This window comes from Microtus ochrogaster, chromosome 15, assembly GCF_000317375.1.
Source record: "Microtus ochrogaster isolate Prairie Vole_2 chromosome 15, MicOch1.0, whole genome shotgun sequence".
NCBI lineage: Eukaryota > Metazoa > Chordata > Mammalia > Rodentia > Cricetidae > Microtus > Microtus ochrogaster.
Genome location: NC_022017.1, coordinates 7,994,023 through 8,008,724, shown reverse-complemented (window position 1 = coordinate 8,008,724; position 14,702 = coordinate 7,994,023). Strand labels below are relative to the sequence as shown.

The 14,702-nt window shown below is 43.1% G+C and overlaps 1 protein-coding gene across 3 annotated transcripts in view; it reads right to left on the bottom strand.

Annotated features, from left to right (window-relative positions):
- Positions 1–14,702, bottom strand: part of Slc38a4 (solute carrier family 38 member 4) — a 64,405-nt gene that overhangs the window by 28,881 nt on the left and 20,822 nt on the right. The window contains exon 1 of one of the 3 annotated variants that reach the window (XM_005353998.2): positions 8,395–8,474. The exons of 1 other annotated variant lie outside the window; for it this stretch is intronic. Coding sequence is in view for 1 of the 2 variants with exons in the window: in XM_013348711.1 (XP_013204165.1) it covers positions 8,395–8,429 (35 nt within the window). In the remaining variant the exon portion in view is untranslated. Of the gene's footprint in view, positions 1–8,394; positions 8,475–14,702 lie in introns of those variants that run through there. One more of the 3 variants, XM_013348711.1, reaches the window with a different exon arrangement.

The window sequence follows — 14,702 nt, the reverse complement described above, 5'->3', positions numbered from 1 at the left end:
GTGTGTGTGTGTGTGTGTGTGTGTGTGTGTGTGTGTGTGTGTGAAGACCCTGAATGGGGAAAGAACACCCTGCAGGGCCCACTCCCAAGCACATCTGTCACTGGGGCTTCCATTCCTAGTTAGTAAGCCTTTCTTTGTTGTCAAGGCCCAAGCACTCACCAGAGAGCCCTTTGCAGTCTTCCTTATGGACTATATGACAGAATTAAGGTTAGAAAATGGCAGGCCACCATTTTCCTAAGCCAATATAATTTATAACTGTATTCTAGATACTTGTTCCCACAGAGAAGAACACTTCTCACCCCTCATCAAACAAGCTTCTTCTCTACTACAGAGATACATGACTGATCAAAATGCAGAGAATAAGTAACCGTGGGACACACAGTCCAAACGTGTACAGCTACAGTGCAAACGTGTACAGCTACAGTGAAAACCCCTGGACCTTAAGGTTCAAAGAACATCATCGAAGAAGGGGTGGAAAGATGGTTAGAGCGAGAGAACTGGGACTCCAGACCGACCAGGGAAAGTGCACCCATGAAATCTCAGCAGTACGGTTGCCTAAACAAGACCTTCAGCTATTGAATCGGCATCTTCAGAACTTGATGAGACAGCAGGTATCCAGGTTGTCAGGCCTATGGGCTTGGTTCAGTGACACCTGCTCCTTGGATGACCTTTCTGTACAGTGGCTTCTCTGCAGTGGGTGTGTGCACACCCACTGACCACACCAACTGACACGCCAACTCAGATAGGGGAAAGGTCATAAGGCCTACCCAGAGATGAAGAGCTACTGCAGAGAGGAGGAGAATCTGTCTTCTCCAGCATCAAGTTCCCTACTAGATTATCCAATCCCAAGTAGTCAGTCCTAAACACATGTTCATATAAGTGACACTAAGCAGGCTCATAGGTTTTTTTTTTAAATAGATGTCTGTAGTTACATGTACCAGTTATAGTTCTAAGAAGAGGTCATAAGCTTGAGAGGGGGGGAACACAGGAGAAGTTAGAGCAGGAAGGTGAAGGGGGTGGAAATGACATAAATATAGGACATATATATGAAATACTCTGAAAAATGCAAATTTGAAAAATGGAAGCCCAAACAGACTACAGTGCCCCAAAACGAGGTTCCTTGGTGAATACTGTCACTGGTCACCTGTGACCTGTGCTCCTCTTTGAAGATGTTGACATGACTTGGTGTTGCAACAAAGCACCCTCTAGAAAAGAACACATTTGCCCCGAGGCTTGCCCGCTTTCTCAGATTTCCCAACTCTATCTGCTTTCTGGTTTCTTTGAGTTCTTCAAAGTTGCCGTGAGCAGATGATATCACTAGCTACCACCTGCCATACTTCCCACGGGCTTGCTTTTTACAATGCATTTTTTTGTTTATTTGTTTTCAAATCTCACTGCTTGATTCTCTAGAGGCTGTGAAATTAATGGAGCTAGGGTACAGCCAGAAAGCTGGGAAGACACTGTCCTCCAAAGATAGGTCCATAAATATGTTTCTGGAAAAAAATTAGTATCTGAATCAATTGGCCCAGTAAAGAAGAAATTCTGCCAGTGAAGCCAGTGAGTCTGAAACAATGACCCAAGAATCTGAACAAAACAATAAGATAGAAGGAGGGCAAATTCACTTTCCCTCCTTAACCTGGAATATCCATCATGTTCCTAGGTCCCAGGTCTTCACATCCAGTGGCTTATGCAAATAGTTGCCTGGTTCTGAGGCCCCCAGCTCAGAATAAATTATTCAACCAGGCTTTCTAGTTCTTTAATTTACAGATGACAGATTGTAGAACCTCTAAGTCCTCATTATCACACGGGCCAATTCCCACAACCTATTATGACCACATCTATCAATTATCTAACTATTACCTACTGCTCCCCTCCCATTTGTCCTGTTTCCTTGACTTCAGTACATACATACACAGAAGATTTTCAAACCACATCTTTGCCCAAGCTTCACTTCTAAGTTGTGCTTCCATGTGACCAGCGGCCTACCTGACACCTGCATATCTCAACATTTTAGTTCCACATTGTCTAAAATCTTCCTCCCCTTCCACCACAAGCTACTCTAAGAATGGTGACACGTGCGTGCAGCTATCTGGGCCAGAAGCAGGAGTCTACTATTATGAATATCCCCTTTGACCCCAACTTCCAGTCCTTCACAAAGTCTAGGTGAGTTGAAAAGCAACTCAAGTTTTCTAACTGGTCTACCTCGCTCCATCTCTTCCACCATCACGTGTCCAGGGAGACATGTCCTAACTGAGCTGGAACCTGCTCTTGCCTGCCCTACCCCATATCCATATTCTCCACACACACAAAGGCAGAGTGCACTTCATCACATCCCTCCTCTGGAACGCACTTTAACACCAACCCCATTCTCACAAGCCTACACAGTGTATCGTCTATGCGATCTGTTTCTCCAGTCTCTGGTTCTATCTCTCTCCACACTCTCCTCACCTAGCAACTATAGCTACACTGGTCTATAGTTCGGGGAATACACTGCATTCTCTGTTATCTCAGGCCAGCTGCACCTGTCAATCACCGTGGCCAAGCTGGCCTTTCCCCGTCTACTCCATCTATTATCCAGCTATCCCATCTACAGAATTATAAGTTCTAGCACAGGGTCCAACTAAGTCTGAGAAGGCTCCTCTGTGGAAGCTCAGGGCTAAGACGTTGGTCCACAGTCCAGGATTTCGGCTAAAGTTCATTTCTTTTTATTACATTGTTCACCGAATACCATGCTAATCCTGGGATCTAAACCAGAAGATACCAAACCTCACATGGTACCTATTCTGTGTGTAGAGCCGGCCAGGGTCTATTTTAAGGTTCTGCATACATCACCCCAAGTGATCCTCACAGCAGCCCTCTCAAGTGGGTACCAATCCTGCTCTATCTGCATATACAGATGAGGAATGGACACACGTGTTGAGTGGCCTTTTCTCTATTGCTCCTTCTACACAGAAAACTAAAGCCTGGATAGGGAACAGGAACTTCAGCTTTGGTGGCAAATAGAACTAGGTATAAATCTTGACCCAGTTACCTACCCAATGACTTCCTGCTTAGACAAAAATGGAAGTCATATCATTTACCATCAAAACCAGCATCCTGGGAGTTTAAGTATGATAATGTATGTCAAAGACTAGCATGTAGGAGATCCTCAATAAACTCGAATCCCTTTCCTTCTTCTATAATCAGATTCCCATCACTGTCTTTATCTGCATTTGAACATACATACTAAAATGTATACTTCACCTTAGACCTTGAAAGAGGGCCTCATGTTCTCAGAACTCTTGCAAACCTTGTAAGCAAGGTGGGGAAAGAACTTGTTTTTACAGTGCTTTTACTGTATATATGACACCTTCTAAATCTCTTTGGAGAGTGATATAACCCATGCAATAGCTTGAGGCCTCAGGTCCCTATCCTGGTTTGGGCCATTGCCAAGGAGCATTCACAAGTGTGTAGCCCATTCTCATCTCTGCATACCTGATTGCTGGCCTGGTTGAAAGGACTAAGCACAATTTCAACAGCATTAGAACACCATGACACACAAAATACTCCAAATCAATTGCCTGGGGCACAGAGTACACATCTGGGAGGATTCGGCCACATCATCATCACCAAAGTGTAACCTCAAGTTAGTCACATGCACAGACTTCAGTGTGAACGTGCTCCACAGTGGCATTCATTCATTCATTCATTCATGTTGGTCACATGCACGGACTTCAGTGTGAATGTGCTTCACAGTGGCATGCATGCATTCATTCATGTTAGTCACATGCACGGACTTCAGTGTGAACGTGCTCACAGTGGCTTCATTCATTCATTCATAAATGTTGAGACTGAAATACAAACAAGGAACTTGGACTTGAACTTGGCATGACCTAAGACAGAGTCTGAAATCAAGGAACTCATCCTATTAGAGAAAAGAGATGAAAACAGCAAGCTTTCACACATAGCACCATGAACATCTTTGCTATTTTTCTCTGACTAAATATTTACTGAAATAAGTCAGCAAATAGGGGCACGTAAGTAAGATAGAGAACAACAATGCTGGCAAACACCAGGGCTGAAAAAGTTCCTTTCTGTGGGTCTAAATTTTGCTCTCTGACTCAGCACGTGACAACTTTATTTACTGGGTGCTCACTGGATGAAGCTGGTCTTAAGCCTTGACACGCCCAGGCCCTGTTCTTTTCTCTTTTTTCTTTTGAAAGATAATTCTTTTTATTCAAGACTGAAAAAATTCTTTATACTCAAGACTGAAAAACTTCTAGTCAATGTTGACCACAAATGAGAGGTTTTGGTTTTTGCTCACACGAAAAGTTCTACTTCTGTTCCAAGCTATCTGGTCAACCTGAGTGGTCACCTTTCTTTTTTCTTTTCTTCTCTTTTCTGATGGTTCTTTATTTTATTTTATCTTTATAAAAAGAAAACTATCTTTTTTCATTGTACAACCAAATCCAGTTCCCACTTTCTCCCCTCCTCCCGTTCCTTCCACACACCATCCCACCCCACCCTCTATCCACCCCTCAGAGAGGGTAAGGCACATTGCTTTGAGGGAAGATCCAAGGTCATCCCTACTAATCTAGGTTGAGCAAGGTATCCATCCAAAGGGAATGGGGCCCCAAAAAGCCAGTACATGCAGTAGGGATAAATTTTGGGGCCACTATCAGTGGCCTTGCAGTCTGTCCCAGCAATACAACTGTCACCCACATTCAGAGGGTCTAGTTTGGTTCTATGCTGGTTCCTTCCCTGTTTGACTAGAGTTGGCGAGTTCCCATTACCTCAGGTAAGATGTTTCAGTGGGTGTCCTCATCATGGTCTTGACCTCTTTGCTCGAATTCTCACTCCTCCCACTCTTGAACTGGCCAGTCCTTGATCTTTAACCTTCTACCCAGGCCAACCCATAGCCAGGTCCTATTCATCCTTCTTTCCACAGAGAACACATCCACCTCCACTGTTGCTCTAGATCACTAACCTGACTTGACGATGATCCAGACCTTTCTGGACTCCATACTCTCTAAAGAGTACTAAGATCCAATCACAGTTGACATTCATAGACTCTCTGGGCATCTTTCAGTTTCTTTGCCACCTCAGAACCTCTTCATGTATTAACTCTCTTCTCTGTATTCCTAAGAAGCCATCTCCAGGGCTCAACTAGGGCAACTTAAAAAGCCATGTGTCTGGAAAGCCCTGTCGAAGACGCACATGTGAATGAGCGCTCGCACGTTCTCACGAGCATGCTCTCTTCTCCTGCAGGAATCGTCACATCCTGTGCTTACATTTGCACTTGTGTGGTTATCTGTCAAAAAGCCATCTGTCTAGCTAGAGAGGGAGAAGATTCTAGGTTTGCATACTACATACTCCTAGCATCTGGCACGGTGCCTGCTGTTATTATATTCTGTGAATACCAAAGCAACTTGGCATTGTATTCATTACAGACATGGGGACACAGGCTTGCTAGTTTTGGGGGTGTGTATGGTTTTATTTAAAAATTAGGCAGCAAGTTTATCTGATCACCAAGAGTAAGAACAGCTTCATTGCCACTAAAAATGCTTCTGAACACTTCTACAAGCCAAAGTTTGGACAGAATTCTCTGCCCTTCAACCTTTCTTTCCATTCTAGCTCAGTCTCTCTGTGACATGAAGAAGTCACAGAAAAGCAGGCTAGATCATCCAACACAGAGCTCAGCAGCTCGGGTACCAATCCTCTATCCATGGCGATGCAAAGTTAAAAAACTTAAAGTGGCACCAGGACACTGTCATGTTAGCAGACTTTCAATTTAATGCATTTGTTAGCTGGCGCCTCAGGTAGCAAATTCTTCCCATCCAAACTTTGGTTATCAACAGAGCTAAGGTTTTTCCCTCTGAACTGCTACTAAGAAGCTCATGGTGGAAGATCCTCAAAACGAGAAATTTCTCAAATGTTGTGGCTCATCACCAAACCAAGACATCAAAAATGGTAAACAGAACCGTCCTGAGTCAGGAGCTGGAGTGACGACCTTCTGTGGGGACTGCAAACATTTGTCCTATCTGATAAGGGGCAGTGGAAGGGGAGTTAGTGACGTCAGGGTAGGCTTTCCACCGCTATCATTGGTCTGCTCCTTCAAACCATCTCAGTGCTGACGAGTGTATTCCAAAAGTCTGGCACAGGCAGCAGACGGCCAACGTGGCAGTGACCCCTGGGTTGGCAAGTGAGTTGCAGCTACCCATGAAACTTGAAGCCAAATTATATTCTATCTGAGGAACTTATTTAAAGTCACATCTAAAATGTACATCTGATAAATGAATAGTGTTTGCATAAAAACCAATCTAATATTATCTTCATGTTAAATTGCCTCAGTTTCCCCAGTACGTGCTACTCACACTTTGATAGCAAGACAAATTGGTTCTCGAATTTACTGTTTCTCAATGAAATTACCTTCCATGGAAACACTTTGAGGGGCTTAGGAGATGACCCAGTTCATAACGTACTTGTTGCACAAGTCCAATGACCTGAGTTTGATCCCTGAATTTGAAAAGCCAGACATGGTAGAGAGTGTCTGCAATCCAGCACCAAGGAGGCAGAGACAGGAGGGCTCTTGGGACTTAATGGCCAGCCAGTCTAGCAAACACACACACATACACACACACACACACACACACACACACACACACACACACAAGTCTGAGGAGCTCTGGGGAAAGAACCCTCCCAGATTTATTTCAGTATTTTAATATTCCTTCTCTGTCCCATCCTGAGACACAGCTTGGAAATAACATCTAGGAAGAACTGGAACATTTCCAATTAAACAGACCCTATACTGAGGCCTTGTCCACAAAGATTACATGCTTAGCCAGGTGACGGCGGACGGAGGGGACACATGTGACTGTAAACCCAACAGAGGATTGTTGTGCGTGTGAGACCAGCTGAGGCTACTGAGTGCATCCTAGGCCAGGGTGAGCTACGAAGCCCTGCCATAAAACTAAAGTACTATACGCTTGCTGAGAGCAGGGAGAGAGGACCATTCATACAATTGGAATGTGCTTTCTTCCTTCCAGATTGTTTGCAGGTGAAGATGTGGTCATCTTAAGCAGAGACCTACAGCCACACTGTAGTCTTTATTTTCCCATACAATAACCATCTTATGGAACACATAGCACACATGATCTTGCCAAAAGAAACTCTTGATACCGTATAATTAAATTAGTGATGTCTAAGACCCTACCACAACTGTGAATACAGTACATTCCCAAGCGTCTACATTCTGTAACAGATTCAAGGCCACCTCTGGAAAGACCTTTGTTTTTCTCCTCCAAAGAAATAATTTTCACTTTTATTAAAACTACGCATATATTAAGAATAACCAATCTCAATAACCCTAGGCACATATTGTAAAACACAGTTGAAGAAACCCTTCACGTTCAACCATCACAACCTTAAGTGCTGACATTGTACTTTTTAGGAGGCTACATACTATGAAGAGAATTCTAGAAATAATTAAATTATAAATTTAGACGGGAGGCTCCTGAGTTATAAAAGAATTGTAATCTTTCTGGAAAACACAGCTAACTTAGTTTAACTTGTCAAGAAGGTTCATTGTAAACCACTGCCCAAGAATATGAAATATTTCGAGTTTGGGATGTTTCTACTGACTTATAAAACACTGCTGGTTTTGCTTTAGTTTTTTTTTTTTTTTTTTTTCATGGAAACCACCATTAGCTCCTCTATAGGATGCTTACTGCACAGATGTGAAAAGCTCCTGCCCCTGGCGGTTTTGAGAACAGCTGTTCTACAACACTGATTCTAGTACTTCAAAACCTAAAGTTCTATTTATATTTATTCGATTTCACAGGTTCTTCTTATGACTTTACTCTTTTTTTTTTTTTTAAATGTTCTTTGGCTCGGAAAAACCAATAAAAAATGTTCTTTGGAAAATGGTCACATTGAAAAGATAAGGGAAGACAAAGAGCCTCTTCTTCAGTAGAGAGGGCAGACATCCCTCCCACCCTCACTCAGAGGACATTCTTTTTTTTTTTATTTAATTTGTGGGTTTTATTGAACAGTGCCACCTGAACACAGGCTTCTACAACCATGCCCCTCTTCCTAACTTTTATTATAGTCTGTGACTTGCCGGAAGCCACAAGTTGTGACACTGCTGGCTGGTTTTGCAGTGTTTCCTTTTCCTATTAACCACTCTCCAGTTTTCTGATCAGACCCAAAACCACTTGCAGCAAAAGAAAAGTGCAATTGGGATCTGGATAAGTCATTTCCACGTCTGATAATATAGCCAACTGATCTTTTAAAAGTTATCCATGTAGTCTTTCCAAACATTTTCATTTGTAATGACAAAGCAATCAACACAAAGTAAAGAAGAAAGCAGACACTAGTGTCACTCTGCGAATGTGTATGCAAAACCAACTGTACCTTAATAATTTATCCAGTCCTGTGCAGTCTTCCATGAATTGTTTGGGATGGCAGACCCCTGTCACAGAGGTGACTTATCTGAACTTTTGGAAAGCAGACAATGATTTAAAGGCCGTGGGAGTGAACAACAGAAGCCAATCAACACCAACACCTTCTTGCCCCGACACCTCCCTCAGGCCAGCTTGCGTCAGCTTAAAAGAGAGAGGACGCTAACTTGGTTCGCTGCTGCACACTTGGCATTGGTCACATTGGTCACACCAATTTCTATTTGCTTTCAGAATTTTGGCTTTTATACAATGAAACTCTAATTGGGTGTTTGACTTTGCTGTCACACTGCATTCGAAAATTCTGTTGTGTGGTCAGCGGATAGATCAAGAGGCATTAATTTTTCAAGTATTATGAACTGACAATGTAAGGCAAACAAAATAGACATTAAACAGTCACACTGTAGAATGTCATAGAAGGCACAGATGATACTGGTTACAGGAGCACTATTTCCCTTCGCATTGTTGACCTGTTCAGAGGAAATTTTACAGAGTGGCAGAACCTCCATCAGTCCCGAGTTACTCCAGGTGCCAGGAGGTGGAGTTTGTAGCCCACTCTCAACCACTGCTGCCTCACTGGAGGCCGAGTGCTGAGAAAACCATCTGTGGGATGTTTGCCAAGAATTTCTAAATGTATATATTTTCTCTTTAAAAGAAAACAAACCTCCTTGTCTCTCCACACACCAGAGGAGGAGTTCAAATGTGTTGGTAAATAATGTATGTTTAGTTGAAATCTACCAGCTAGACATTCTGAACAGGAGATAAGAAAGAAGGGAAGCCAACCCTGACCAAGCTCTTTGCCTTATAAATATTTACGGCTTAAATAAACCCCATACCCAATCTGAAGCAATGATTTGTCTCTACAGTCCGTCAACTCCTGTTCCTATAAAAACCAAACATTGTCCTCTGGCTAGGAAATTCCCAAGCTGAGGCAAAACACAAAACACTAGAGGCACATGGGCCCACCCACGTCTCTCTTCCTCTCTTGCCTGCTCATTCGGCTTATGAACTGGAAGATGATGCCTTTATTGCTACTGGAACCGTGAGTCCTTCACTCCAGAGGTCTCCATTGTTGTTTTTGCTCCTCCCCCACCCCCGCCCAGGAAGAGAACTATTGTAATCCAGGGAGAAAAGAATACAAGCATGAACTTCAAAGAAACCCCCAAAACTTCCTTTTCGAATGACTGTTTCCATCATCCATCTGTGATCTTTCCAATTTAGGGGTTCATCCCATTTGCAAAATTATCAAATTAAGATGAGATAAACCAGCAAAGATTTGTAGTAATTGTTAGAAAATTAAATACTTCTAGCAAAATCCCATTTGCCAGTTGGCCCACTGAGCCAGCATAGATGTACTCCAGAGAGGAGAACTTTGCCGTCCAGTGTCTTCGCAGTAAATTGGGAAGGGAGCTGGTAAACGCTTGCATACTTGAAACATTTTACTTCCCTGAACATTTTATGCTTCGGCTTCCTCATCGTCCTCATCCTTAAGTGTAACGAGTAATTAAAGCAGTTAGTATGTTAGGTTAAGACTGCAAACGGACTTCCATGGCCTCTTTGATTCCAACCTACTCTACGTGGCAAAATTTTAATCACCAAGTTTCTAATACTGACTTAAAATCAAACCTACACCTGGGGAAACAAGCTGGAACAGCCAAGGTTTGTGGTTAGATCATTTGTTTTTCCATAGACCCTTTCTACACATCGAAACGTGGCCAAACTAGTAAAGAAATCACATGGTCTGGCCTTGACAAAGGGCAGGAAATCTCCCCTTCTGTAAGAAAAACAGAATTACCTATGAAAACTGAATGTCATGGTTATTTCTAACGATCATGTCAGAGTGTAACTTCACACGCATTGGGTGGTAGATGTATGCTGCTTTGACTTTTAAAACATGGCAAAAACGTTCAGTCAGGGTCTACTGTGGTTGAAGTATATTATTACAAAGGGAGGCAAAGGATCACAAACCTGGTCCCTAAAGGTGAAAATGATGGGTAAGCATGGTGGCACACACCTTTAATCCCAGTATTTGAAAGGCAGAGGCAGGTGGATTTCTGAGTTTGAGGCCAGCCTGGTCTACATAGTAAGTTCTAGGCTAGAGAACAGTCAGGGCTGCATAGAGAGACCTTTTCTTCAAAAATAAAAATGAATAAGGTGAACATGATGTAGCTTTAAGGGTTGCTAAAGGAGCAAATTGGCTAATGAGGTGACAAACACTTCAGCTGATTCCCTTTAAAAGAACTCACGAGTTAATGAGCCCACAAATTAGGGCAGACGCTTTGGTCAACGCAGGCACAGGGTTGGGACTGAGGGCACACATATCCGCATGAAGGCATCCTTGGCTTCCCCAGGCTCTGTCATAGTTGACGGCAGATTAACTGCACAGCGTCCTCTGGGACTCATCAAAGGAAGCTTGCTAGGGGCTAAGGTCATCCAGGAAGTTCTCAGGGAGCTTTGGGGTCTCTGGCTGAGAGGAAAGGCCATCTGAGATCCCAGTGGGCAGAGAGAAGGCAAAAGGCATCCCGAGTGAAAAGGGACAGGTTCTGACAACGTGAGAACTCTTCTGCCGATAGTGGAGCCTTCTGACCAGACAGGAGGATGGACCCAAGTGATCCCCATAGAAGTGCACTGAGTCTGGGAACACAGGTGCTTATGATGAGGGGCCTTGCAATCATCCAAAGAACACAATGAAGCTGGCAGGGTAGTTCACAGGGAGGTGATGGGCGGAGCTAGGAGTGCGGGCAAGGATGACTGACAGGATGGATTGGGATCTGTGTAAATGGCCTGTCTGAGAATGGTGGCAGAAAGGAAGGTAAATAGGATTAAAATAGAAGTCAATAGGAATGACTTTTTAAAATTTTTTTATCACTTTTTCTAGCTCACGATACAGGCTATGAATTTTGTGTAACTGCATTAAGAGAAACCAGAAATTTGAAATCCAGTCTTTTCCTCACAGAGCGAAGGGCTTTTCTTCATGTCTGGCTGTTGTCCTCAGAGAGTGTGTATCCCAAGAGCATGTCATTAACCGTAAGTACAAAACTATCCAGTCAAACGAGACTTAAAACACATCAGTGTGTTGAATCAGAGCTTGCCTTACCCATATTTCCCATATTTACAACAGTCAAAATATTCTGTCTGAAATGTCAGCTTCAATAATGTCCTCAAAGGGACTTCAGAAAACCAATCAACAATAAAAAACAAAACCCAGAGCAACCCTAGCCTGACCACCTCGGCATTTTTGCCGAGAAAATAACCCTGTTCTCAGCTTGACTGTATCCGAATTTCTAATTTTAGCCATGGATCAAAATAATACTCAGAAATGAGTTCTGGCGACAGCCGAATTCGAAGAAGACACACAACCTCAGTGGTGACTAAGAGACCAAGTGGTTTATTTTTTAATAACTTTGTAACATTCACCTGCCATATTTTACTCCCGCGTGCACACTTGGTCTCCTTGCTCCTACTTCAATGTCTCTTCATGTTATCTGAGCTTTCTGTGTTCTTTTTTCAACATTTCTATGCTATATGTGATGCATTTACTCATTTGTTTGTCTATAGAAATAGAGTCTCAGTATGTTGTCCAGGGTGACCTTGAACTTGTGATCCTCCTGACCCTACTTCTTAAGTGTCAGCATTATGGGTCTGTACTGGCATACCTGACTTACATAACTCCGCTATACCATACTGTATTCATGATGTGCCTGTCTTCAAGAGGAGTTACTCTTTGTCATTGCTAGCCCTTAATGCCATAAACTCAGAAGCTTACGAAGTAGATGCCAAGTTTTCCAGTACATTCTCAGTGTTTGCCTTAGTCCAAGTGCTGGGAAATGACTACCCAGTGTACTAGTGTACCAAGCCTGGACACACACGGAAGCCCTGAACATTCAGCAGGAGACAGCATTCTGAGGCTTTTTCAGAACCCAGTATCTGCCCTGTGCCTTTTGACTTTCAGACTCAGCATACTGAAGAGAATATTGATCTTTTTTGATTCTACAACTTTGGTACTCCAAAGGAATAAAAGTCATCCTTTGTAAAATATTGGCTCTTACAAAAAGGAAAAAAAAATCCACGAAGAAATGCTACAAAAATGTTCCTACAAAATTCAAATCACGGAGCCCTGTGTTGTCCACGCCATGCAAGAGTGAGCTAGGGGCTTCCACATGTGCCCCACGCTCTCCTCACCATTCGCTGGGCAGTGAAGGTGCACATGTCCTGTGCGGATATCTTCCCGTGCTTCTAAACTCTCTGCCTCAGCTTGCATAGCCATAAAAAATAAGTAATAGAAAATAAGTAACAGAAGACAAAACTGAATATTATGTGAAGAGCCACGTGCATCATGTTAATTGTAAACAGAAAAGGCTTTGTTTCTGTTTGCCTACTTTTCTCTTTGCTCTTTTTCTACTCGCTGTTTGAAGTGAGGTCTCATGTACCTTAGGCTAGTCTCCAGCTTGCTATATAGTGGAGGATGACCTAGAACCTCTGATCCTTCTACATCTACTTCCTGAATGCTGGCTTTCCAAGAGCACCCATCATACCCAGCTTATTAGGTGCTGGGGGTGGAACTTAGGGCTCTGTGCCTTCCCACTCCAGCCCCAGCCCTGCTTCAGTAGACCAGGTCAATCCTCCATGGAATGCTGGTCTATTAGAATTCTTTTTTGTTTTTGAAGCAGGAAACACATTTAATCTAACAAAATCTGAAACAGGATTTCTAAACTGCAGTTGCATTGCAGATGCTTCTATTTTAAGATTTAGAATTTCAGTACATTTCCCCCCCAGAAGTAACCACCCATAAGTTTTACAACTTTATTAAGTTTTTTCTACTGGCTCTTCTAGATTCCTGGTAGATCTTCCTAGTAGAAGATGGTAAAGAACGTGGGGCCCTTCCTAACTTTTTTCTTTTTTCATGTCTTAGCACAAGCACGTTGTAAATTACTACATGAATTGCTTCATTTGATGAAGTCTGCAAACGTCCAAATGTGATCCTCCCAAATACCAAAGGGCTTCTCAGTCTAGGGCCCAGGCGGCAGAGGGCTGGTTTGCCATCCTCAGTGCTCCGAGGGAGCTGCTGTAACCTGCTGACTTCTGGGGAGGCTGTGAACTTGACAGCCTTCTCCTCTCTTCAACCCGGCCTACGCCACCTCTATAGTTATCCAATGGGCCATTTTGGAAATGTTTGAATAACCAACAACTACATTGCAAAATTAGCAAACAAGTTTGGTAAAGGTTGACGAATTTATTGACTTTGCCACCGACCTAAGTAGAGAATTGTGTTTAGCCTCAGCCGACACAAATACTCATTCAAAGGTGGTACATGACCTTGGCATTCTCTGCTTTCCCCCTGAAACAGAGATTTCTTGTGCATCTCGCTTCTCGCTCTCACACTGAAAGGACACAGGAAAATGTGTCAAAAGTTCACGCTAGGCTTTCGTTCAAATAGACGTGCTGAATAGCAGCAACAAGTCTTTGAAACTTATGGGAGCTTAGACAGTCTATGGAGAGTAAATATTCATATTAAATGATAACTTTTTTTGAGACAGGGTCTTTCTGTAGCCCTGGCTGTCTGGGAACTCACTCTGTAGACCTGGCTGGCCTCCAACTCACAGAGATCCGCCTGCCTCTGCGTCCCGAGTGCTGGGATTAAAGAGGCACACCACCACTACCCAGCTAACTCATACTTCCTAAAAGCTTGTGAAGTGGTGATCCTCAGCCTACTAGAGGCTGTGGGGATGCTCAGTGGATAGCGTGTCTGCCACACACGCGTGAGGACATCACTTCACACCTCAGGAGGACAGGCACACTCTGTGTTCTTGTAGCTCGGTGTAGCTCTGACAAGATGGGACGTGGAGGAAGGACAATGAACAGGAGTTGGCAGGCCAGCCGTGCTGGCCTAGGCAGCAACAAAGAGACAGTCTCAAGCAAGGTGGACTGTAAGAACTGACTGCCATGTGCATGTGCTCTACCACACACACACACACACACACACACACACTTCACACATATACATTAAGTACACAAAAATGTCTACTAGATAAAACAGCATGGCTTTAAAAAATGTATAATTAAAGCAATATCTCCTAAACAACTAACTGCCCTGTCAGTTTCTGTTCTTCATACTGATAGAGTTGAGTTGGGTGTCTTTCTGATCAGTGGTATTTGGTGCTTTCAAAAAAAAAAAAAATCACATTGTTTCCAGGCTGCGGCCCACTAATTCCCATTGCTTTCTTTCATGTTCCTGTTTGTGTTCCTTAATAAAAACAAACTTTC